Source organism: Camelus bactrianus, chromosome 7 (assembly GCF_048773025.1).
Source record: "Camelus bactrianus isolate YW-2024 breed Bactrian camel chromosome 7, ASM4877302v1, whole genome shotgun sequence".
NCBI classification, from domain to species: domain Eukaryota; kingdom Metazoa; phylum Chordata; class Mammalia; order Artiodactyla; family Camelidae; genus Camelus; species Camelus bactrianus.
The window spans coordinates 47,426,632-47,452,118 of record NC_133545.1 but is presented as its reverse complement, the minus strand read 5'-3'; the positions used below and the strand labels follow the sequence as shown (position 1 = coordinate 47,452,118).

At 37.1% G+C, this 25,487-nt stretch overlaps 2 protein-coding genes across 8 annotated transcripts in view; both read left to right on the top strand.

The window, feature by feature from the left end:
• The window catches only part of SP4 (Sp4 transcription factor), a 60,361-nt gene extending 47,951 nt beyond the window's left edge, over positions 1-12,410 (top strand). The window contains exon 6 of the mRNA XM_010967186.3: positions 9,082-12,410. Coding sequence (XP_010965488.1) covers positions 9,082-9,329 — 248 coding nt within the window. The 3' untranslated portion in view covers positions 9,330-12,410. The remainder of the gene's footprint in view (positions 1-9,081) is intronic.
• Positions 12,411-23,532: 11,122 nt separating this feature from the next.
• The window catches only part of DNAH11 (dynein axonemal heavy chain 11), a 280,729-nt gene continuing 278,774 nt past the window's right edge, over positions 23,533-25,487 (top strand). For 4 of the 7 annotated variants that reach the window (XM_074367350.1, XM_074367352.1, XM_074367351.1 and 1 more), the window contains exon 1: positions 23,664-24,285. In XM_074367350.1, the coding sequence (XP_074223451.1) occupies positions 23,920-24,285 (366 nt within the window). In that variant the 5' untranslated portion in view covers positions 23,664-23,919. Of the gene's footprint in view, positions 24,286-25,487 lie in introns of all 7 variants that reach the window. The other 3 variants (XM_074367356.1, XM_074367354.1, XM_074367353.1) reach the window with 3 other exon arrangements.

Genomic DNA, 25,487 nt, shown 5'->3' with positions numbered 1-25,487 from the left:
TGATGTGTTCTATGGCATGGTAGGAAAAGTCACATTCATAGTTGAGTTTAGAAATTGGGATCTTGACGTCACCGTCCATTTGTAGATGATAGTTAAAACCATTGCAGTAGATCAGAGATTGTCTTTTGAAAAAGAATAATAAAATGGCCAAAGGGCTTCTATATTTGAGTAGATAATTGCTAAAGGAAGAAGTGAAAAATTACTCAGTATACAAATTTATGTTCCTGCAAGTTCAGGGTCTCAAATCTCATCCAGTCTCTCAGAATATCCTATAAGTCTTACTCTTTTTTTTTTTTTAACTTCCTCATTACCTTAGTAATTATCTGAACCTTAAGTCTTATTTCCCTTTTGTCACTCCCACTTAACCTCCCCTTACTCTCAGTCTTCTACTTATAAGAAAATTTAAGCCACACGAGTTCTCTCAAATTATCATTCCTCCCCCTTTTAATTTACTTGTATCCACAGGTGATGATAGAGGAGAATTGAGTGTACTTATAAAAAGTTCAGATATTCCAGGCTGGGTAGGTAAGAAGCATTGTCCAGGAGGTTCTGATAGATTCCTCTTGATAGGCATTGTAGGGGTCCAGGGACTACAGATTTCTCAGTTTGAATAATTCGATTTCTTAGAACAAATCAAAATATGGTTTCTGTAATGTGAGTTATATATAAAAGTCTGGTAAGGAATTAAACATATGCTACAAATGGACATTTAGTGAAAGTTATTCAGTGAACAAAGTGTATGTTTTTTATTTGTGATTACAATGCCGGGCATTTTTAAATGTCCCTATAATGGGTTGAATTGCGTCTCCCAGAAAGATATGTTCAAGTCCTAATCCCCGTTATCTGTGAATGTGACCTTATTCGGAAATAGGTTCTTTGCATGTGAGATGAATTAGGATGAAGTCATACTGTGCTCAGTGCCTAGGATTTAGGACCTACTGGACCCTAAATCCAATGACTGGCATCTGTATAAGAAGGGGAGAAGACAAAGAGACACAGGGGAAAAGGCCTTGTGAAGACAGAGCTTGAAGAACTGCAGCTGTAAGCCAGCCAATGTCAGGATTATCAGAAGTGACCAGAAGCTAGGAGGAAGCAAGGAAGGCTCTTCTCTAGAGCCTTTGATGGGAGTTTTGTAGTACTGACACCTTGATTTTGGACATCTAGCCTCCATAACTGAGAGAACAAATACCTGCTGTTTTTATGCCAACCACTTTGTGGGTTTTTTTCTGTTTTTTGTTTTTTTTTTTAAACAGAAGCCCTAGAAAACTGATATAGTCCCTTAGTTCACTCCTGAAATTATTTTGGTTTATAAATATGGAGGTATGTGGTTTATAAATATGGAGGTATGTCATGTTATCAAATGATAAAATTAGAAATAATATTAATAATTCATAAAGTATGCTTTATACACTATTTTAGCTTAGGTTTGAAAATGAGATTATAGGCAGAACTATTGACAGCTAGGTAATTGGCCCTTGATGACTACTCTAGATAAACTTAAAAGGTCTGATTTGTTCCATATATCCTTTCAAATCTGATTCCATTTGAAAATCTCAGCAGATTTTTTTTCTGAGAGAAATTACCGTTAATATATTAGGAAATAATCTACTGTAGTTTCTAAATATGAATATTTTACTTAAATCCTTTAAAATACTACAGTATTTTAATAATCATGTAATAGAGCATGGCAATCTTGTTAATAGTTTGAGTAAAAGAAGCTTTTTTTCCCCTATACTCAGTTTATTAAACCAAAATCATTTTGGTTACATTCTTGAGATTTTCTTAGAGAGATAAAATTTATTCTTGACATGCTTTTGATACTTGTAATGAAGATGTTTCATAGATCCTGAACCATATAATCAGTAATAATTCATTTTTATTAGGCTTTAATTTTTTCAGGATTATGTCTTACGTAACTGGTTTTCTATTACTGCCACAACAGACTACCACAAAGTTAAGAGCTTAAAACAACGCACATTTTCTTAATACCACAGTTTCTTTAAGTAAAAAGTCATAGTAGGCTCAGCCTGGGTCCTCTGCTTAGCATCTCACAAAGTTGAAAACAAGGTGTTGGCTGGATAGTGTTCCTTACTAAAGGCTCTGGGGAAGAACCTGCTTCCAAACTCATTCACGCTGTTAGCCAAATTTCAGTGTTTCCTGTTGTAGGATGTAGGTTCCTGTTTTCCTGTTGGCTGTCAGCAGGGGGCTGGTGTTTGCTCCTGGAGAAGGCCCACATTCCTTCTCATACTTTGCATGCTCCAGCAACAGTAGATCAGGTCTCTCTTCTAATTTCTCTGATTTCTCCTGTTGCATCTGACTTCAGCTGAAAGAAAGTTCTGCGCTTTTAAGAACATGTGTGATTAGATTGGGCCACCTAGATAATCCAGAATAATCCCCCTGTGGTAACCTTTATAATCTTAGTTATGTCCCTTTTGCCATGTAATAAAACATATTTACAAGTTCCAGGGATTAGTGCTTGGATATCTTTGGTAGGGGAGGGGAAATTTTGCCTACCATAAGTGACTAATAATGAAGTTTTGGTAATTAGTTGCATTAATTATGAAAAACGTTAACTCTACTAAGGGTAATTGTAAAAATAATTAAAATAATTGTAAATATAAATACAAAAAATATAATTGCCATATACATAGTGTAAGAAATCTACCTCCTTGTATCTGTATATTATAAATTTTAATGATAATATTTGCTAAGAGAAGGAAATTCAAAAATTGTCTGACATCACAGAAAACACACTTCTGTGTGGAAAAGGTTATTAATAAACTGAAATGTCATTCCCCTAATGATAGTTTAATTGTACAACATAATTTTTTTTCAAATATCAGTTAACTATATTTGTGTCTATTTCTGGGCTCTCTATTCTGTTCCATGTACAACATAATTTGCTTATTTTGAGATTCTAGCCAGTTTTCATTGCTTGAAATTAATTGGACACCCACACCACTTAGGAGTAGACAAAGTCCGCACACAAACTGTGTGACCACCATTTCTCATTTATCTTACAGTTTGCTACTGAGTAGCTAGGGACTTAAATTTCTTTCTTAATTGCTGCTAGTAACTCTTTCTAACTCGTAAGGTGGTTGTAGATGACTATCTCAAGATAATGGAAGCTGCTTAAAGTCAGAGACTCTTAATTTGTTCATTTTTATATCACTAGTGCCTGGCACATTATAGATGTTCCATAAATATTTGTTGAAAAATGACTGAGTTTATGAACATCACAGCTAACAAATATTTATTAAACAGCCAGTGTGTACAGGCTGATGACCCAGTTGATTGTGTGCTTACTTTGCCTTCAGGCTGTCACCACCCGATTTCTTTGATTATTCTTGGCCATTGTTGCCATAAAAGAATAGACATCTCTAATTGCATCTGGTGATAAAGTATAGAAAGCCTAAACTAGAAATCAGGTGCCTTGAACCCCTGCTCTGATATCAGTAAGTTGTATGATTCCCAAGCAAATTAATTTTTGAGCCTCAACTTACTCATCTGTAAAATGAAAATGTAAAATAAGATCTTCAAGATTTCTTCCAGTTTTAAAATTCGTAAACTGAGAATTTTTATTTTGAAATAAAATGGGAAATTTGAGAGATAAAGAAGTTCAAGATTGGTCCTTAAACAGAAATCGTCACTTAATTGTTTTTCGCCCTTGTCTCAGTGTCAGCATTCATAAAAAGCAAGTCATTTTCCGTAAGACTTAACTGCCTTTATATTTAATTTCTCTGAGGATTTTGTCTAAAGCATTTATTTATCCTTTCGTTTCATTTTTCAACACTGAAAGAGAAACAAAATTTCAATTAGAAATTGCAGGTGCAATTTAAAAAAAATAAAAGCACACACATAAAGAGGGGCTAATATCTGATATGACAAGCTTGAACGTATGGATTTTCTATTGGTAAGTCAGAAGTGGGGCCAGGTAAAAGAAGTCAGCTAAACTGAATTTTCTTATTATCCAAATTCCACTATCCGACAGGAAAATATTACTTCTTTCCCTTAAGTAACACTTTTAAAGGGAAGGACTAAAGCTAAAGGGTGGTCCATTGTGAACATGATGATATATCAGTTAACCACATTTTTATGTCCACTATCCAGTATACAGTAAAACGAAATGACTTTTTTCTAAAATACGGGAGTAGTTAGTTCCAGTAGAACTGTCTTATCTTTTTTAAAAAACACACTTACTGTGATAATGGTTCCTGTACAGTGAACTACACAGATTTCAGATGTACAGTTTGATGAATTTTGATAGCTGTATACACCCATGAAACGACCACCACAATCAGGATAGCTAACATTTCCGTCACTTCCCAAAGGGTGCAATTTTTGAATTTCCAGTTTATCCCTTCCCACCCCCTTTACCCTCTGGAAACTATTAAGTTTGTTCTCTAAGCCTGGGAGTCTGTTTCCGGTTTGTAGATAAGTTCACTTGTGTTCTTTTTTTTTTTAGATTCCACATATAAGTGATATCATATGACATTTTTCTTTCTCTTTCTGGCTTACTTCACTTAGAATGACGATCTTCAAATCCATCCATGTTGCTGCAAATGGCATTATTTCATTCTTTTTATAGCTGAGTAGTATTCCATTGTGTGTGTGCCTGTGCGTGTGTGTATGTATGCATGGGCACACACACACACACACACACATACACATATCTTCCTTATCCAGTCATCTGTCGATGGACATTTGGGTTGTTTCCATGTCTTGGCTATTGTAAATAGTGCTGCTGTGAACACTAGGGTGCATCTGTCTTTTTGAATTATATTTTTCTCCATATATATGCCCAGAAATGCGATTGCTGGATCATATGTCTATGTTTAGTTTTTTAAGTAACCTCCATGCTGTCCTCCTTAGTGGCTGCACCAATTTACATTCCTACCAGCAGTGTAGGAAGGTTCCTTTTTCTCCACACCCTCTCCAGCATTTATTGTTTGTAGACTTTTTAATGATGGCCATTCTGACTGATGTGAAGTGATATCTCGTAGTTTTGATTTGCATTTCTCTGATAATTAATGATGTTGAGCATCTTTTCATGTGCTTGTTGGCCATTTGTATGTCATCTTTGGAGAGATGGCTGTTTAGGTCTTTGGCCCATTTTTTGATTGGGTTGATTGTTTTTTGATATTAAGGTGTATGAGCTGTTTGTATATTTTGGAAATCAGTCCCTTGTCAGTTGCATCATTTGCAAATATTTTCTCCCATTCTGTAGGCTGTCTTTTTATTTTGTTGATGGTATTCTTAGCAGTGCAAAAGCTTTTAAGTTTAATTAGATCCCATTTGTTTATTTTTGCTTTTATTTCCATTATTCTTGGAGCTGGTTTAAAAAATATATTGCCATGATTTGTGTCCAAAAGTATTCTGGCCTATGTTTTCCTCTAGGAGTTTTATAGTATCTGGTCTTACATTTAGGTCTTTAATCCATTTTGAGTTTATTTCTGTGTATGGTGTTAGAGAATGTTCTAATTTTGTTCTCTTACATATATCTGTCCAGTTTTCCCTTCACCATTTATTGAAGAGTCTGTCTTTTCTCCATTGTATAGTCTTATCTCCTTTGTCATAGATTGATGGACTGTAAGCGCATGGGTTTATTTCTGGACTTTCTATCGTGTTTCATTGATCTGTGTATCTGTTTTTGTGCCAATACCATACTGTTTTGATTACTGTAGTTTTATAGTATATTCTGAAGTCAAGGAGTGTGATTCTCTCAGCTCCATTCTTCTTTTTTAAGATTGTTTTGGCTATTGGGGTCTTTTGTGTTTCCATGCAAATTTTAACATTTTTTTGTTTCAGCTTTGTAAAAAATGTCATTGGGATAGCACTGAATCTGTATATTGCTTTGGGTAGTATGGCCATTTTAACAATATCGATCCTTCCAATCCAAGAACATGGTATATCTTTCCATTTGTTTACGTTGTCTTTAGTTTCTTTCATCAGTGTCTTATAGTTTTCAGAGTACGGGTCTTTTGTCTCTTTGGGTAGGTTTATTCCTAGATATTCTATTCTTTTTGGTGAGATGATAAATGGCATTGTTTCCTTAATTTCTTTTTTCTGCTATTTCATTGTTAGTGTATAGAAATGCAACTTATTTCTGTATATTGATTTTTGTACCCTGCTACTTTACCAAATTCATTGATGAGTTCTGGTAGTTTTCTGGTTACTTGTTTAGGGTTTTCTGTGTATGGTATCATGTCATCTGTAAACAGTGACAGTTTTACTTCTTTGTTTCCAGTTTGGATTCCTTTTATTTCTTTCTCTCCTCTGATTGCTATGGCCAGAACTTCCAAAACTATGTTGAATAAAAGTGGCAAGAGTGGGCATCCTTGTCTTGTTCCTGATCTTAGAGGAATGCTTTCAGCTTTTCCCCGCTAAGTATAATGTTAGCTGTGGGTTTGTCATATATGGCCTTTATTATGTTATGTCCCATCTATTCCCACTTTCTGGATAATTTTCATCATAAGTGGATGTTGCATTTTATCAAAAGCTTTCTCTGCATCCAGTGAGATGATCATATGGTTTTTATTCTTCAATTTGTTAATGTGGTGTATCACATTGATTGATTTGTGGATGTTGAAAAATCGTTGCATCTCTGGGATAAATCCCACTTGATCATGATGTATGATCATTTTAATGCATTGCTGGAGTTGATTTGCTAGTATTTTGTTGAGGATTTTCATATCTATAGTCATAAGTGATACTGACCTGTAATTTCCTTTTTTTTGTGATATCCTTGTCTGGCTTTGGTATAAGGGTGATTTGATGATAGCCTCATAGAATGAGTCCCTTTGAAAGTGTTTCTTCCTCTGCAGTTTTTTGGAATAGTTTCAGAAGGATAGGTGTTAACTCTTCCCTAAATGTTTGGTAGAATTCGCCTGTGAAGCCATCTGGCCCCAGACTTTTGTTTGTTGGGAGTTTTTAAATTGTTGGTTCAATTTCAGTACTGGTAATTGGTCTATTTATATTTTCTATTTCTTCTTGGTTCAGTCTTGGCAAATTGTACCTTTCTAGGAAACTGTCCATCTCTTCTAAGTTGTCCTTTTTGTTGGTGTATAAGTTGCTCATAGTAGCCTCTTATGATCCCTTGTATTTCTGTGGTGACAGTTGTAACTCCTTTTTCATTTCTGATTTTATTAATTGGGCCATCTCCCTTTTTTTTCTTGATGAGTCTGACTAAAAGTTTATCAGTTTTGTTTATTTATTTTTTCAAAGAACCAGCTTTTAGTTTCATTCATCTTTTCTGTTTTTTTAGTTTCTATTTCATGTATTTCTGCTCTAATCTTTATGATTCCTTTTCTTCTACTAATTTTGAGTTTTGTTTATTCTTATTTGTCTAGCTGCTTTAAGTGTAAGGTTAGGTTGTTTACTTGAGATTTTTCTTGTTTCCTGAGGTAGGCTTGTATCGCTATAAACTTCCCTCTTGGAACTGCTTTTGCTGTATCCCAGAGGTTTGGATCATTATGTTTTCATTTTCATTTGTCTCAAAGTATTTTTTTATTTCCTCTTTGATTTCTTCAGTGGTCCACTGGTTGTTTAGTAGTATATTGTTTAGCCTCCACATGTTTGCAGTTTTTTTCTTGTAGTTGATTCCTAACATCATAGTGTTGTGGTCGGAAAAGATGCGTGGTACAATTCCAGTTTTCTTAAATTTATTGAGGCTTGCTTTATGGGCCAACATGTAGTCGATTCTGGAGAATGTTCCATGTACACTTGAGGAGAATATGTATTCTGTTGCTTTTGGATGGAATGCTCTATAGATATCAGTTAAGTCCATCTGGTCTAATTTAGGGCCTTTATTTCCTTACCGATTTTCTTTCTGGCTGATATGTGCCTTCATGTAAGTGGGGTGTTAAAGTCCCTCATTATTATTGTGTTTTTTCCAATTTCTCCTTTATGTCTTTTAACAAGTTCCTTATACATTGAGGTGCTTGTATGTTGGGTAGGTATATATTTACAATTGTTATATCTTCTTGGATTGATCCCTTGAGCATTATGTTGTGTCCTTCTTTGTCTCTTGTAACAATATTTTAAAATATATTTTTTTCTGATATAAATATTGCTACTCCAGCTTTCTTTTGATTTCCATTTGTGTGGAATATCTTTTTCCATCCCGTTTCAGCCTGCATGTGTCTCTAGATGTGAAGTGGATCTCTTATAGACAGTGTATATATAGGTCTTGTTTTTGTATCCATTTAGCCAGTCTATGTCTTTTGGTTGGAGTGTTTAATCCATTTACATTTAAGGTAATTATCGATAGTGTGTTTTTATTGCCATTTTGTTAATTGTTTTGGGTTTGTTTTTGTAAGTCTTCTTTTTCTCTTTTCTTGTGGTTTGATAACTACAGAAGTTCCTTTAACATTTGTTGTAAAGCTGGTTTGGTGGTGCTGAATTCTTTTAGCTTGTGTTTGTGAAGCTTTTGAATTCTCCATCAAATCTGAACAAGAGCCTAGAATTGTCTTACATATTAGAAAGAGAATATATAAGGATCATTTTGTATATCAGAACCAAACAGTCTTATTCTTTAAGTCTTAAAAACTCTTTTAAATTTGAAGTTTAGTATTTGCCCAACTCTCATGTTTGCCTTGTAAGAAGCTCAATGCACTATTAAATTATTAACTGATTTTATTTGAAATAGTTCTAAGATATTTCATCCCTCTAGGCATTCTATCCAAAACCCAGACAGCAGTTTTTAAGGAAGAGTGGACGTGAGCTTTTAACATTATGTATTGTTATACCTGAAAGATTTTCTAGATCATTTTTAGAAACCCTCTTATTCCGTAAACGGAGAAATTAAGCCCCAGAACAGTTATTTTATTTACTTACTCCTGCCTTTATTTTCAGTAGTTAGCAGAATCAAGACTTTAACCCAGATCTTTTATTCCCAGTCACATGCTTTTTCTCCTGTACTGCACTGCTTGTTTGGTAGCATTTTAAAATAAAAATGTTAAGTGTTTTGCAACTAGTCAAAAGTTAAACAAAAGTATACAATGACCACAAGAGAAATTATTTTAAATTGTAACTTCATTTAAATAAAGTGAATTACTACTCATTTAATATTTTTCTGTTTAGGAGAAAAGAGATTTGAATGTCCAGAATGTTCTAAAAGGTTTATGCGGAGTGATCATCTCTCCAAACATGTCAAAACGCACCAGAATAAGAAAGGTGGTGGGACAGCTCTTGCCATTGTTACCTCCGGAGAACTGGACTCATCTGTTACAGAGGTGCTTGGCTCCCCAAGAATTGTCACAGTTGCAGCCATTTCTCAAGATTCAAACCCAGCAACTCCCAATGTTTCAACCAATATGGAAGAATTCTGAAAAGTTATTTATAACAGAGACCTCTAGTGCTGCACTTAAGTTTACACACCTTTGAAAATCTGGAAATGGGCTGGTCAAGTGGATTACAGAGTAGGAAATCATGTTTTCATTCTTGGCTTCTTTAAGTATTCTAAGATTCTGGGTCAGCACATGAAGTGTTGAAATTTTAGAAATACAAAAAGCAAACTGATATACTGGAAACAGAAAAGTATTTCCTCCATGTTATATGTTGTGGTTATTTGCAGATATATCACATAATCTTTAAATTGAATCCTCCCATCTCTTAACATCATGTGTTAACATGTTTAAAAAGACACACCTCAGTAGTTTGCAGGCTGGACCTTAATTGGACTTGTTTTTTTTGAAAGTACTTTGTTAAAAATTCAGTCAGTAATAATTTATGTGGATTTTTTTCCTCCAATAGCACAGAAAACAAATGGTTAACTGATGATAGAGTTAAAACTTCATTTCCTTAGCTTGATTTTTGGAAAATCAACTGAAAACCGTTTTGGCCATCTTTTCTGAATGATAGAAATTCTTCAACAGTTGAATTAGGTAAGTTCCAAAAAAGTAATCTGAGGTGCATCTCAGATCTTTATTACCACTACATTATAGTAGTGCGTATGCAGACAATCAGTGAAGTCCAATTACTTTCTCCATTTGGAGACACCAGAGGAACTTAGAGCTAAACCTTAGGTTAAATTTTAGATTGAAACCTTAGGAAAATCCTGGGGGGAAAATGGTTAAAACAAAACTCATAATAGCTTCAGAAAAATAAAATGAGGCAACTTAACATGTAAGGTTTTGAGGTTAGGATTGATTATATTCCTAACCTTAGGTTGAGCCACAAAGTTCATTTTAAATGTTTATATTGGAAATATTTGCATAGAATTTAAATTGTTCTGTAGTTTCATATTCTGTAAATATGAGTTATGTTGATGATGTGCAAAATTCTTTATGCTTTGACTTGGTAGCCAAAGAAAGAATTATCACACTTTTTTTAAGTCCAGCAGAAGATTATCTTTTAACTACATTACAATTTCTGTTTTCGTTTCTACTAAAAATTAGCCGATCTCATTTTATTTCTAGCACTGTGTTAGAAGGCTGATTAAGAATTTATAACACAGTAATGTCTTTATGTAACTGAATTTTCCCTAAGAATACAACCTAACAAATATATAACATATCTGATACTATGAAACAAAAACTATTTTTTAAAAATCAGAATAATTTCAGTTAAGTAAGTGACTAAAGAATAAAATGTATTTCATTGTTTATGCAAGGGTCTCACAGGAAAGATTATAATGGAATTGGAATTGACCATTTGAAAATGAAAGTTTTTAGCTGCTTGGTTTACTAACACCTTTAGTTTGGGGCCTGTTTTGAGTATAGGTTTATGTTTTCTTGTGCATTCTCTGTTATTTCAGGAAAAGTACTACTCATGCAAATTCTCTTCCAAAATTGTGATGTTTCTTGTATTTTTGATGAAGGAGAAATACTGTAATGATCACTGTTTACACTATGTACACTTTAGGCCAGCCCTTTGTAGCGTTATATAAAACTGAAGGTCTTTTGTGCTTTCAGTTTGTATAAAAAAGCTTTGAGATTAAAGGAAAAAAAATTTTTACACTGTGGTTATAAATTTCAAGTTTCTTAAAGCTTTTGTAGACTTGTAACAAAGTCTTTAAATTTTAGTTGGATTTTGTAAATTGTTTTGTATATTTTATTTAATGTACTCTAACAACTGATGTATCTGGCTTTAAAACATCAGAATCAGTTTGTTGTTTTGTTTGGTACAGAGGAGCATTTGGTAGTGTTAATTTTAATTTTATTATATAGGAGCTGAAACATCAAATATATATTTTATCTATCATTATGCTACACAATCAGTGCTATAAATTTTTTTATGCAAAGAAACTTTCCTAATGTTTGAATCATGTTTCCTCAGAGTGACACTTTCTGTTGTTGTTGATACCAAGTATGAGCTCTCTGCACCATTATTCCATGAACCAGTTCTAATGCATACCTATGTATGCTCATCAGAAATGAAATTTATTTTTGAATCAACAATGAGGCCTATTATAAATTTAACAAACTGAATCTGGATAGCTTTATAGCATATAAAACATATTAATTTGTGTTAGCAGGTGCACATTTCACCACTGAAATTAGAAATATTTTGACAGTCTGTTCTGCATACCATTCTGAATCCACTTTTCTGTCTTATAAGAATCGTAAATTTCAGTGTCCTTTATTTGACTCAGTGGGATATAGCTGTTATAAGTAATAGGGCACAGATGTGCAGTAGAGTCTTGTTTAATGGCATTTCACTGTTCATTCCCTTTGCCACTGTTATAAAACTTTTCTTTATTGTAATTATCAGTGCAAAGCTATGTATTTATCATGGTAGAACTCCAGTGTTAGAATAGTTTTTTCTTACAGTATACTTTCTTTGGTTAGGTTTGTGTATGTGTTGCTGATTACATTAGAACTTGATGTTAAGTCATTATTTATCACTCTCATGAGAGCAGTAATAAAAGTGTGTAATCTAGGAGAAAAAGTTAATTTGTCAAACTTAGATAAGCATGATGTTTAGGTCCTATTTTTCAATTTTATAACTGTTTTATTGCAACAATATTTGTATTTAAGTCTTCATTTTAATGCCTTGTGGTGTTTTTTTATGCATGTCACTAAGTTGTCATCCCACATAAATTGATGTGCAGCATAGGGTATTAAATCTACATAATGATTTTAAAACAGAAATAGTTGATGGTAAAATGTAAATGTTTTGCAAAAATTCCTTATAAAAACTTTTGTAGTAACATTTCACTTGTAAATTTTTTTTGTAAAAAAAAAAAGAAAATGGAAAAAAAAAAGATGAATTCAGAAAAAACCTGTTTCCCATATCCTAGAATTTAGACAATTATTCTGCCAGCAAAGCCTCTGGGGCTGTAATTGACATTTTTACAGTGCTGATTTGTATAAAATTTGTTTTTTGTGGATTTGGAAATAAAATCATGTATAAGTTGTTGCCTGCAATAACAATTGCAAGTAACCTATTAAAAATTCCCTCGAGTTTAACATGCTTCTTCGTTTAATTATGTATACTATAAAGCAGCAATAAATTGTTTGAACTATCAACCTTCTTATCACGATGAACACTGGAAAGTAAATGCTTCTCACTAGAAAACGTATTGGCAACTCTTCATAATTCCTGATATTAAGATCTGGTCACCATTTCTCTAAACATACTGCCAAAGAACACCAATTCAAATTTCATGTTAATTTGTAGCCGTTGCTCTAGACATTTATGGAAATTAAAATTTGATTTAGAGACTTTTTTACTTAAATATTTTAAGCAATAAATGTTAGGAAATTGTAGGAAGAGCCAAAAATGAAAACATAATTAAAATATTATTTAAACTCGCAGAAGGACTAAGAAGCAGTGTATGCCATGTAGATGCCACAAAGTCTGTAAGCAAAAGCTGTCTTTTCCTCCTGGGAGAGCCCTGCAAATCTCATGAAGAACCGTAACTGTCTTAACAAATACCTTACTCTGACAACTTCAGTTACCAGATTTCCAACCCAAGCCAGGTTAGATACAGCCAAGTGAGGGACAGGGGATGTTAAGCAGCAGGGAAGTACACTGGTCCACTGAGGGGAGACTGCAAAGATTCTTTTTAAATCTCTGGTAATCAGAACCTATGTAGTGTATGGATATATTATCGTGTGTATTAAAGCTCTAAGGCAAAGACATAGTTATGTTACAGCTTTGTGTAATAATATGTGTTCATAACAATGACTGAGTCAAGAAACAGTTAAATTTATCCTACTCTGCCAAACAAGACCTGTAAGGGATAAATTTTTGAAAAGATTTGTATCAAACTAAAAATGTTTATTTCAGTTACCTTAAAAATTCACATTTGGAAGCATCAGGATGATATTGTATAAGAAGGGTTAATGCAATTGGTAAATTAATTTTTTTTTTTTTTAATTTTTAATGTGGTAGTACCAGTTTGAGTCTTGGTCTTCTAGGAACTTCAACCACATAATCATGAACAGGACTGAATCAGAGAAAATGGCAAAAAAAAAAAAAAAGTAATGCTTTTTATTTTGTTGACATAAAACCATTGGTGTAATAAGTTAGGAAAGTTGAAGCAGTGCTCAGAGCAATACTGTAATGTAATATGATATGGTTTACAATGCTGTTCATGATAATTTCCAAGATACCAGGGAAAAAAAGTATAGCTTGTTTATTTTTATTTACATGTTCAGATGCTTAAAGAGTGCAATGACTTCAGGTATGTGCAAGAAATACAAAATACTTTATTCTTCAGTACATCTGAGTCACATATTACTGTATTTATTGTCCAAGCAATAATGTCTGGTACAACCAACTGGTAATTGTATATCAGGATTTTTAAGGCTTGTATTCCATTCTTCTCTAAGAGTTGCTAATTTGTGTAGGTCTTAGGCTGTGTTCTTCTTAGTTGCAGGTGGCAATGAAATTATTTTTGGATATCTGAGAGTGATCTCAAGTGCAAATAAAAAGAAAGAAGGGAAGGAGGAAGGAAGTTGTACAGACCTTTATTTTTGTCTAAGGTAATAGTTTCGCAAATGCTAGGACAATTTCTCATGGAAGAAAATGTTCCAACTAATAGGGTTACTAGATTTCAGAATGTTAATAATAATGAAGTTTTCATGTATAAAAAGAAAAAATCAGTGTGCTATTTATAATACTTTGGCCCAAAAAAGCAGTTTATGTATGCAAGTATATATATAACAGCTCTTTACAATAAGGATTTGATTTAGCAAATGAGTTGGCAAATTACATATATTGTATTAGACTGTACTGACATAAAATCTATTCTCTTTAAATAGAAAAGGTATTTTCATGATAGATCACTATGTTGCCCACAGCTAAATACAGATACTCAAGCTTTAAGTATACTATACATTCCCTAGTGAAGTCAACTGGGCAACTTGGGTGACAGTCAAGCAGAATTTTCACATGAGCTTATGATACTTGAAATGCTTCATAAAAACAAAATATTTTACCACAGAATTTTTTCAATGAAACAGTAGCTGTGTTTCCAATTAACAGTAATCCCTTTGCATAATTGTGTTACTGTTTAAACATTTGTTCAATGGAAACATAATCCTTAGGGTTTTTTGTTCCTTATATGTATTTTAACAAAATTAAGCACATGTATATAGATAATATATATGCCATGTGTAACATTTTAGATACATATCAATATAACATTTGGGTTGATTTAGGAAGTTCAAACTTCAACATAAAACTATTTTGTTTTTAAAGCTGCTTAAAGAAAAGCAAGAAACACAGGTAAGTCTGAATGTACTCACATGGCCTAAAATCTGTGTAAAAAATTTGTACCAATAGTTTCCATCAAACTACATTTTTACCTAGCCCTGCTACTTCTGGACTTTAATTTGCATCAGGATTTAATGACAGCAATGACTGATAAGCTTGTATTTTGAGTCTTCATTCATTGGACAAATACTGAGTGTCTGTTTTATACCAGGCACTAATCCAGTTTTCAGAGGTAGACCAAGAACAAGACAAAAGCCCCATCACCTGCCCTCAGAGTTCACACATACTTGAAAATGGTCAGTTGCATCATTTGCAAATATTTTCTCTCATTCTGTAGGTTGTCTTTTTGTTTTACTTATGGTTTCCTTTGCTGTGCAAAAGCTTACAAGTTTAATTAGGTCCCATTTGTCTATGTTTGCTATTATTTCTATTGCCTGGGTAGGCTGTCCTAGGAAACCATTGTTAAGATTTATGTCAGAGAATGTTTTGCCTGTGTTTTCTGCTAGGAAGCTTTATCATGTCTTGTCTTATATTTAAGTTTTTAAGCCATTGTGAGTTTATTTTTGTGTATGGTGTGAGGGAGTGTTCTATCTTCATTGATTTACATGCTGTGCTAGTTCTGTGAAAAATGTCCTGGGTAACGTGATAGGGATTGCATTAAATCTGTAGATTGCCTTGGGTAATATGGCCATTTTAACGATACTGATTCTTCCCAATCCAAGAGCATGGGATATCTTTCCATTTCTTTTAAGTCAAATTTAATTTCCTTAATCAGTGTTTTGTAGTTCTCCATGTATAAGTCTTTCACCTCCTTGGTCAGGTTTATTCCTAAGTATTTTTTATTGTTATTGGATGCAATTTTAAAAGGGATTGTTTCTTTACTTTCTTTTCCTGCTATTTCATTGTTAGTGTAAAGAAATGTAACTGATTTTTGTATGTTAATCTTATATCCTGCTACCATGCCGAATTCTTTTATCAGCTCTAACAGTTTTTGTGTGGAGCTTTTAGGGTTTTCTATATATAGTATCATGTCATCCACATATGATAATTTTACAGTTTTAACTTCCAGAATATATAAACAGCTCATACAACTTAACAACAACAAAAAACCCTGTCTAAAAATGGGCAAGAAGACCTAAACAAGCAATTCTCCAGTGAAGACATACAAATGGCCAATAGGCAGATGAAAAAATGCTCAATATCACTAATTCTCAGAGAAATGCAAATCAAAACTGCAATGAGGTATCACCTCACACCAGTCAGAATGGCCACCATGTATGTACTTTTTAAGTACACCAATGATAAATGCTGGAGAGGGTGTAGAAAAAAGGGAACCCTCCTACACGACTGGTGGGAATGTAGTTTGGTGCAACCATTATGGAAAACAGTATGGAGATTCCTCAAAAAATTAAAAACAGACTTACCCTATGATCCAGCAATCCCACTCCTGAGCACATATTGGAGGAAACTAATTTAAAAAGATACATGCACCCTAATGTTCATAGCAGCACTGTACACAATAGCCAAGACATGGAAGCAACCTAACCTAAATGTCTGTCAACAGATGACTGGAAAAAAGGTGTGGTATATTTATATAATGGAATACTACTCAGCCATAAAAAATAATGCCATTTGCAGCAACTTGGATGGACCTGGATATTGTCATTCTAAGTGAAATATGCCAGAAAGAGAAAGAAAAATACCATATATCACTCATATGTATGATCTTAAAAAAGAAGAAGAAAAGAAGAAGGAGGACACTAATGAACTCATCTACAAAACAGAAACAGATGCAGACCTAGTAAACAATCTCATGGTTACCAGCAGGAAAGCAGGTGGGAAGGGATAAATTGGGGAGTTTGAAATTAGCAAATGTTAGCCACTATATATAAAAATAGATTAAAAATTCTCTTCTCTATAGCACAGGGAACTATATTCAGTATCTTGTAATAACTTTTAATAAAAAAGAATATGAAAAGAAATAATAGTACATGCATGAATGGACATTGTGCTGTACACCAGAAATTGACACATTGTAACTGACTATACTTGGACTTAAAAAATAAATATACATTAAAAAAAATGGTAAGGAAAAGGGGCACCATTAGGCTAATGCTGAGGAGTGCTGGGGCTGCAATGGTAATTAGGGGAGTCAGGAAGCCTCCCTAGAGTAATGTCGGAGCAAAACTTGACATGAGGAAGCAAGCCTTGCTGATCAGTATCCCAGAGGAAGCTGGCAAAGGGGGATCCAGAGAAAGGGGTGAGCCCTCTGAATGGACCATGGCTGAAGCCCCATCATCTAAAGGGGCCAAAAATGAGCACAGCAGGAAAGAGGTAAGAGGTGGCATACAGCAGCATCCAGTGGGCCTGTGATCCTTGCCATTGGGGTCTAAAGGCCTGCTTACAATCAGAGGGTCGAGCACTCTGGTAAAAGCAGAGCTGTGTGACACAGTGGTCACCAACTGGGAGGCAGAGGAGTGTGGGCTTGATTCCTGGTTGGGCCACTAACTATACAACCTTGGCAAGTTATCTACCCTTTCTGCTACCTCTTTTCCTCATTTGCAGAAGAGGGTATACCTCAAGTATGTTAAGAGGATCGAATAAGAGAACTCTCAAGCCCCTGACATGATAGTATTCAACAGATAGAAGGTATTGTTGTTATAAGTTAACTCAAAAGGGGTGGGGTGAAGGGCGGGAGATGGAATAGTTCCCTTTTGGACCAATGTTTTGGGCTCCAATATGTTGAAAAGTTAATTCTCAATGTCTCATAAAGGAAAAAGGGAGAAATTTCAGTGAGAATTTCTTGATTTCAACTGTATATTTTTCTCAAACTATCTGCTTATGAGTTCTTTTGGTGTGCTCTGTCTCAGAATTATGTGATGATCATCTTTTCCCAGTGCTAAGCAAAAGTAAAGTGTCAAATCTTAGTTATTTTCTAATTTTGAAATATTAATTTCAATTACTTGCCCACCTAATTGGTGGCAGACAACCAAACGAGTGAAGAAGCAAGACAATTAGTGAAAAACCAAAATAGCTGCTCACGTCTTGTTCAATAACTTTTTTTTTGTAGACGTGCGTGAATAATTTTCTATATTTAAAATCATTCCATATGTTTAGATACATTTATTAAATAAACAAAATAAGCCTGAGCTTACAGGGCAAAAGCGCTGTGTTTTCAGCTCCCTATCAAATTGCAGCCATGAAAAGAAAATGTGCACTTTGGTGTCTGAAGGTTTTTTTTTTAACCTAGACAACTTCCTCTCAGACTTAGTTCAGAAAAGAATAGGATGCTCTACATTCATGAGCTCTAAGCTACTATCACTTACCTTTTTAGAGTCTTTGTGGAATAAGATAGGATATAAACAAATATAAATTGTCCAAGCAGGCTCAGAGGCTCCTCAATGAGCTCTGGCTCTCCACTTCCAGCACCTCACCAATTTAACTGTCTTGACTTCAGATCCTGTTCTTAACTCTGACTTGCCCCTTTCATTCCCAAGCTCACCTTTAGAGATGCTTTTTTCCAATCAGCCAGTACATTTATTGAGCACCTGTTGTGTGCTGGGTTCAGGCATAAGGGATGCTGCCGTTCCTCTTTTCTGTACTAACTCTTGCTTCCCTCCCTCAGCTACATGTCTAGAGCACCTCAAGATCCCTTTGCCCCATTCCTAGGGACGGGCTGGCCAGCACTTGCAGAGACGGAAGTGCAGTAAGCCCATATCTACAGGGAGGAGCCAAGGCTCAGATCACGTTGGACCAGGTTAAGGTGAACAGGTTTCAAGTCAGAGAACTATGAAGTCAGACCCCGGAGCTAAGATCAGACAAAAGCAAATTACAGGGAAGAGGAGGAAATTGAGCAGTTGGCTCACACACTCAATTGTCTTCTAATCATACCTTTCTAGATGGTTGGTTGGTTCAAATTGTGTTATTTATTATCCTGCTGTGAAATGTGGTTTAATAAATATTTTATTGATAGTAGTAGTATTTTTGAGATGTGGAAGCCATAATCGAGTTATATTTTTCTGCTAGTAAAGTCATTCCTAGCTTGTATAATTTTATGTTGGAATTAAATACATCAGTAATTCATGGTGCTATGTAAAGGGCATCATGGCTTCCAAGTGTTTGATCACATTAACAAGTTTGGAAAACCACTGTTCAGAATAGTGTAAAGGCAAAGAGGAAACTAACTGAAAAAAGATTCTAATTCAATTCAGTAAAATTGTAAGTGGGTGCCACTTTGATTTAACCATTTTAAGCTTTTGAAGCTCTTCTTTATGTTGGCTTATTCTTTGTATTTATTATTTATATATGTATATGTGAAATAAGTGTGCATGTGTGTTTGGTGAAGCATCATATATATATTTGAAATTGCAGTTCATAAGCTAGAATTTATAAGTCACTGTAGCTTCCTTCTTAGTTGTTCTCTTGGACTGTTGACTTGAGGAGAAGCCTGGGTTGTCGTAAGCAACCCTGTGGAGAGGCTCATGTGGAAAGGAACTAAGACCTCTGGAAAGTGGTCACCTAAGTGAGCTTGATGGGGATCGTCCAGCCCAGTAAAGCATTCAGAGGAGTGCAGCTCCAGCCACCATCTTAACTACAACCTCTCAAGAGACTGAGCCAGAACACCAGCTAAGCTCCTCCCAGATCCTTAACCAATGGAAACTGTAAGCTAATGTTTGCTCCGAGCTACTGTATTTGGGGGTAGTTTGTTAGGCAGCAACAGATAATTAACATACCAGGAGCCATCAGTTTCCAACCAATATCATTTGTGCCATTAAGAGTAAATATAATGCAGCATTTTGTAAAAGAATGCTCCACTGTTATTTCCAGGCATTTCTTCTATGCTGATATTACATTTTGCAAATCTTGTTGCAGATGAATGGGCAATAATAACAATGGCAGACATACCTCTTGGCTGATCACAAATGTAAGACAGACCCCAATTGCAGAGATGTTAAAATGTGAAAAAAGATGCATCATAGAATAATGAAATCACTATCAGGTATGTTCATTTCCTTTCTGCTTCCATCAATCCTGTCTCTGCCCTAAGACCTTGATCTTGCCAGTTGTGGTTTTGTTGACCATTTCAGAACCAAACTACTTGAGTTCACAGGGCGTTGCTGTATTTGCATCCTCTGTTTACACAGGGAGTGAAGAGTTTGGGGAGTGAAGAACTCTTGGTGTGCACTGAAAGAATGCTTATTCTAACCTTTCCCAGCCCAAGCAACCTAGCTTCACAACCTTGTGTGTCACAAAGAGTGCTGTCTTTTTAAAGGGCTGGAATTGCTGGGGAAGCGGTGGGGCTTCTTGGTGCTGGTGGAATTTGGGCATTACATTAAGGCATGCTAATCCTTGAAGATTAGGGAATATTACGGGTGCATGTGATACTCTATATACTGGAATAATTCACTACCAGCATAATAGGAATATAAACATATATTTAGGGAGAAAAGCAGGAATGCAAACAATGCCAACTGGTTTAGGAAGAACATTCAGCAGTGTTACAACGGATATATCGGCAGTGTTAATATAAAAGAAAAAGGAGACTTACCTGATACAAGCACACTGCCTTCCTCCTCAAATCTCTCTTCACTAAATAAGGTATCACCTGTGCAAGGCCTTTGTAAACTGTTGAGCAGCAGACAAATGTAAGACTTAATTACACATTTGCATGCTGCCTCCACACTAGGAGGGATCACTAATCCTCACTGAATTCCCACCTGGGCTCAACTCTGGGCACTTGAGCTTTTTCCTTGCTTCTGATTTCCAGGAAAGCTTTAACAAACAGGAATAGAAATAATAATGTGTTTTATTACAATTTAGGAGATACTCAGAAATGATTGTGCTTATACCCGTACAACTTAACTCCCTTTCATATTCTTGTGTTGAATGTATTTAACCTCTAAATCTTCTGCATCTCCAACTAGCACTCCTAACATAAAACTTCTTTCCTGTTCTGATCACCTGTAGTTGAATTAATCTCTTTTTACAGATTTCTTTTTCCCCTCTCCCGTCAGAAGTTTTAACTCTTTTCCTGACTCAAATGTCTTGGGTCACAGAAGTCCTCCCCTTTCTGGAATTTTTTTTTTTTTTTGAGTGCTTATTTCAATTCAACAAATATTTGAACTGTAGTATTGCTAGAGGGTCTATGCCAGATGCTGCATGGGATAAAAATAACTGAATAACTGAAGAAATAAATGGCATAGTCCCTGATAGTGTCTGCCTTCAAAGGGCTTAGTTACTAATAAGGAAAAATAAAAAAGCAGCCCAATGCCTGTAATGCAAGGTAGAGTGCAATCTATATAGGTCTAGGAAGAGATTAGATTGAGGGCTGGTGAGGATTTCCTCTCCTGAGTCTTGTGGTAGCTGGTTGCTTGCTTGCTTCTGTCAGCCATTTCCAGTGCACCTCAGAATTTTCTTCCTAAATGTTACACAATTATTCTTTCCTGCAAACCCTCTTTAACTCCTAAATTAATGCGTCTACTCTGCAAAGAGGCTGTAGGTGTTTTTATTAAAACCAGCAGTGCTAAGAAACTATAATTTGACTGTTGTTTTGTATCCACTTTGAATGGGTTTGACCTCCTGAATTGCCATTTCTGCCTGTGATCTGCATGTCTCCTCACTTGGTATTTGTAACCCTTTTCTGTCCCCACCCTTTACATGGCACATACCTGTTGGCAACAGCAGCTCCCCAGTATGTTTGTCCTTCACCCACTTGTTTCTGTCTTGATATCTCTGAAAATCCAGATAGTAAAATTCCTCAAACCACACAGTTTTCTCAGTTTTACCGTTTTTTCTTCTTCCAAAATCTCAAGTTGACCTTAGTCAAGGGCTTCTTCAAGAATAAAGTTCTTTTAATGTTTAGCCACACTTTAAAAAAAAAAAAAGTCTTCATAATTTTCGGAAATTGTGTTAGTGTAAAGTGATACTTCCCATGATATTATATGTATATGGGGCATCTGAGAAAAAAACACACATTCATATCCCTCTTGATTGACTAACAAATGGACTTTTGTTCCCCTTTTCTTCACTAGCAGAACCCAGATTTTGCTCAGGCTCCTCCTAGTGGACATACTCTTAAGAGGAGGCTGGGAATGGATATTGATCTAATTTCCCTTGATGAATGCAAGGTTTAGACACATGCATGAGATGTAATACTGGCCAATTAGATGAAAGGGAAAATCTTCTGGAGGGCTTTGGCAAGTTTTCTTTACTCAAAAATGAAGATGCTCTGTCTTCTTGCCTCTGGACATTGTCACCTACATGGAATGCTAGAAAGCATGGTTGCCAGTTAGCATCAGTGGTAGGAAAATCACTGACCCATTGGAGATCACAGGAAAGAAAGATGAACAACAGCCTAACCCCAGAGTCATTGTGGTAATCGACCCACGACTCCTCTACAACCAGACTTCTTGGGTGAGATGATAAATGTTCTTATTATATGCCACTATTACTTGTTTAACTGCAGGTTTTTGTTTCTTACACATGTAAATTATTTCTAAAACACAGAAGTTTCTTTTTTAAGACCCCAGAACAAAAGTCAAGATTGTATTGCCCTATAGGACATTAAGGAATGTTGTATCTAACCTAGCAACTTTATTTCTAGTCTTTCTCCTCTGCCTGTCAATCTTTCTCTAATTCTTCTGAAATCATCTTCATTTTGTTGATTTCCTCATTAATGAGTTGAATAAATCTTGGCATGTCTTCATTCTACATTTTGAGTTACATATATAACTTTTTAAAAATTGTACTTTAATATTAGCAGTATGATTTAATTTTTTCTGCTGAATTTGAAAATGGTTTTCCCTTTTAATTTAATTCCACTTATTTACAGAATTCCTGTTTCTCTGAGGTAGTGGATGCAAAGGTCAAATATAGGGGTGAGAGGAGAGACTAAGAAAGAAGCATTGTTAAGGTGCTTGCGGTGATATCTAGGCTGGTTTAGTAGCCACTGGGAGCCCCCAAAACTGCCCTGGACCATGCAGAGCAGCCTTGACAGCCTGAAGTCATCTTTCCAAATGCCTGTGGTCATTCAAAATTCTGATCCTATAACTAGAAAAACAGGTGGTTATCAGACACAACATCCTGAAAAGAAAAATTATTGAGGCTCCACATCTTTCTGGAAACAACCTATTTATCAATAATCAGTTATTATAATGGCTTATTGAGGGCAACACTCCTTCGTAGTTCTTATGAGGGACACGGGGTTTGAAGTTTTTATTTTGAAATTAACAGTTTACAAAGGGAAAGGACTAAAAATTTTAGTTCGAAGACTGTCCCCTCAAATTTCAGTCAACAGAATTGCCTTGAGTCTCAACAAATGTCATTAATAGACCACACTGAAATCCCATTTCAGTATCATAGAGACTGTTGTTAAACTGGAACTTTCCTCCCTAGCTCTTTTATTCCTGGACTGAATAATAATTCTACATATTTTTAGAGCAGTTTGGCGTTTACAAAGAGCGTTATGCATTCTTTCATTGGGTGTATTAAATTCAAGCAAGTGGCAGATGAGATTCGGAATCAGGATTTCAAATACTCAGATCTTGGTTTCACACAACTAGGAAAGTTGAATTGCAGAGTTGGTTCTTTCCTGGAAACATTTGGACAACTATGGGCAAGGTGAATAAAGCCCTCGGCGCGGGGTCCTGAATGCCGATTCCACCATCTCCTTGTTGCTTAGCCGCTTTGTGACTTAGTTTCCTTGCTTATAAAATAAACTGACCAGCTGGAGCCCTGCCTTTCTGGAGATTAAAGGAAATAAACAAGCTGAAGGATTTAGTGTGGAGCTTGGCACAAGACAGCACTGCTCAAACCACATACTCCCTCCCCGGGAGCCCCACAGAGATGTCCATCGCTCCAGAGAGCCGAGGGGCAGCGGAGGGGGCCAGCGAGCGACTCACACAGGCTGAGGGCCCGCCCCACTTGGTTCGGGGTCCAGAGCCCGAAGGCCGCTCCCCTCAGCGCTCACTCCGCCCCCAGCGGGCCGAGGCGGGGACACCGTTCCCCGGGAAACGGGACGCGCCGCTCAACCCCCGCCAGCGCCCTCGCCAGCTGAGCTCGCACGGCGCACGGCGCACGGACTCCGGCAGCCAAGTGGTAACAGGTGGGAGACGAGCGACCGCGCTCACGGTGATTGCGGGAGGAGGTGGGCTCCTCCCCCCGGCGTGCGTGCGGAGGGCAGCCTCGCCCGCGCGGGGCTGGGCGGGAGAGCGCGCGAGTAGCCGGCCCGAGCCCGCGTCTCCTCCGACGTGCCCCATGGCGGCCCCGGTGACCGCTCGCGAGGCCCCAGGCCTCCGGGAAGCCCCGAACCTTCGTCTAACCCCAGAGGCCGGCCTCGAGGCGGCGGGCATGGTGGAGCTGGAGGGAGAGGACGAAGAGGAGGAGGAGGAGGAGGAGGCGGTGGCGGCGGCCAGGAGAGCTCGGACTTTTGCCCAGGATACGCGGGTGCGCTTCGTCGGCGGCCGTGTGGAGCAGATGCTGGGACTCCGGGAGGAGAAATGGAGCCAGTATCTGGAAAGCGAGGGCGGCCGGCAAGTCCTGAGGGAGTTTCTGGAGAGCCCCAGCCCTGCCTGCCTTGTGTTCAGCGTCGCCGGCGCGGGGCGGCTCGCGGCCTCCCAGCAGGTAAGGGGCGAGGGGGCCCTGCCGCGCCTCATCGCGCGCCCCGCGGGATGGACACCCGGGCGGGACGGGCCAGTCGCACCTCCTTGGGTTCCCGCGGGGCACGCATTCGGGCGCTTTAAGACACTTCAATCAAGTTCCTGCCCGGGAGTCCGCAGAGTCCCCCACGTGCGCCCGCTCTGCTGTTAAGGGGCTGTTGGTTAGTTTTCTAGTAGGTCAGCCTTGAGCCTGCTCCACTCGGGTGAAGCAGGGAAAGCTGCGCGTCCTTTAGCTGTTTGGACGTTAGGCGCAAGGTGAGTGTGGGTTCTCTGTGCCAGATAACTTTCCTAAGTCGCTCTTGGGTCACTCTGGAGCCAAATATCATGTTTGGCAAAGCCCAAATAACTCGTCGTGGCTCAGTCTGTCTGTCAACCCTTCATCCCAGGGAATACTACTTAGTCCTTAAAAAAAAAAAAGATGACCCGGCAATCTGCGCTCACATGGTGCTTACCAGACTCTAGAGAGGCAGTCCTTTTTCTTCCTTCCTCCCATCCCTCCTTCTCTCCCTTCCTCCCTCCCTGTCTCTTTCCCTCCTTCTCTCTCCCTTCTTCCCCCCCTTTCTCTACCCTCCTCTCTCCCCTCCCCCCTTCTTCCCCCTCTCTCCCCTCCCTCTCCCCTCCCCCTTCCTCTCCCCTCCCTCCCTCCCTCTCCCCTCCCTCCCTCTCCCCTCCCTCCCTCCCTCTCCCCTCCCTCCCTCTCCCCTCCCTCTCCCCTCCCTCTCTCTCCCTTTTCTCTTAAAAAAAAAGTCCTCTTCAATTTAGACTGCTGGGCCACTTGAAGCTTAATGAGTACAAGGTTAACACCTGCAAGCACAGCATTTGTACTTGTAGTTTATTGAGTTTGGAGCAAGCTTCACAGTCTTTAAGGCCTCAGTGTAATGTATCTTCACTAAAAGTGGTCATTATAATGCGGGGAAGGAAGATCCCAGAGAAGAATGGGAATAACAGGAGTTTGCCTTTTGTGAGTTGTGAATTTTTTTGTTTTGCTACTCTCCTAATATAATTTTTAAAAGTTTGTCATAGTGGACAAGGAGACAGAAAACTTTAGTATACTGTTAAATAGTCATGATACCTGAAGAAATGACTCGATAGTTGTAGAAATGTTAGAATACCTTGATTAAACACTTATATGCTTGGAGGATGGAAATGCAATTCAAATGCCTAGTC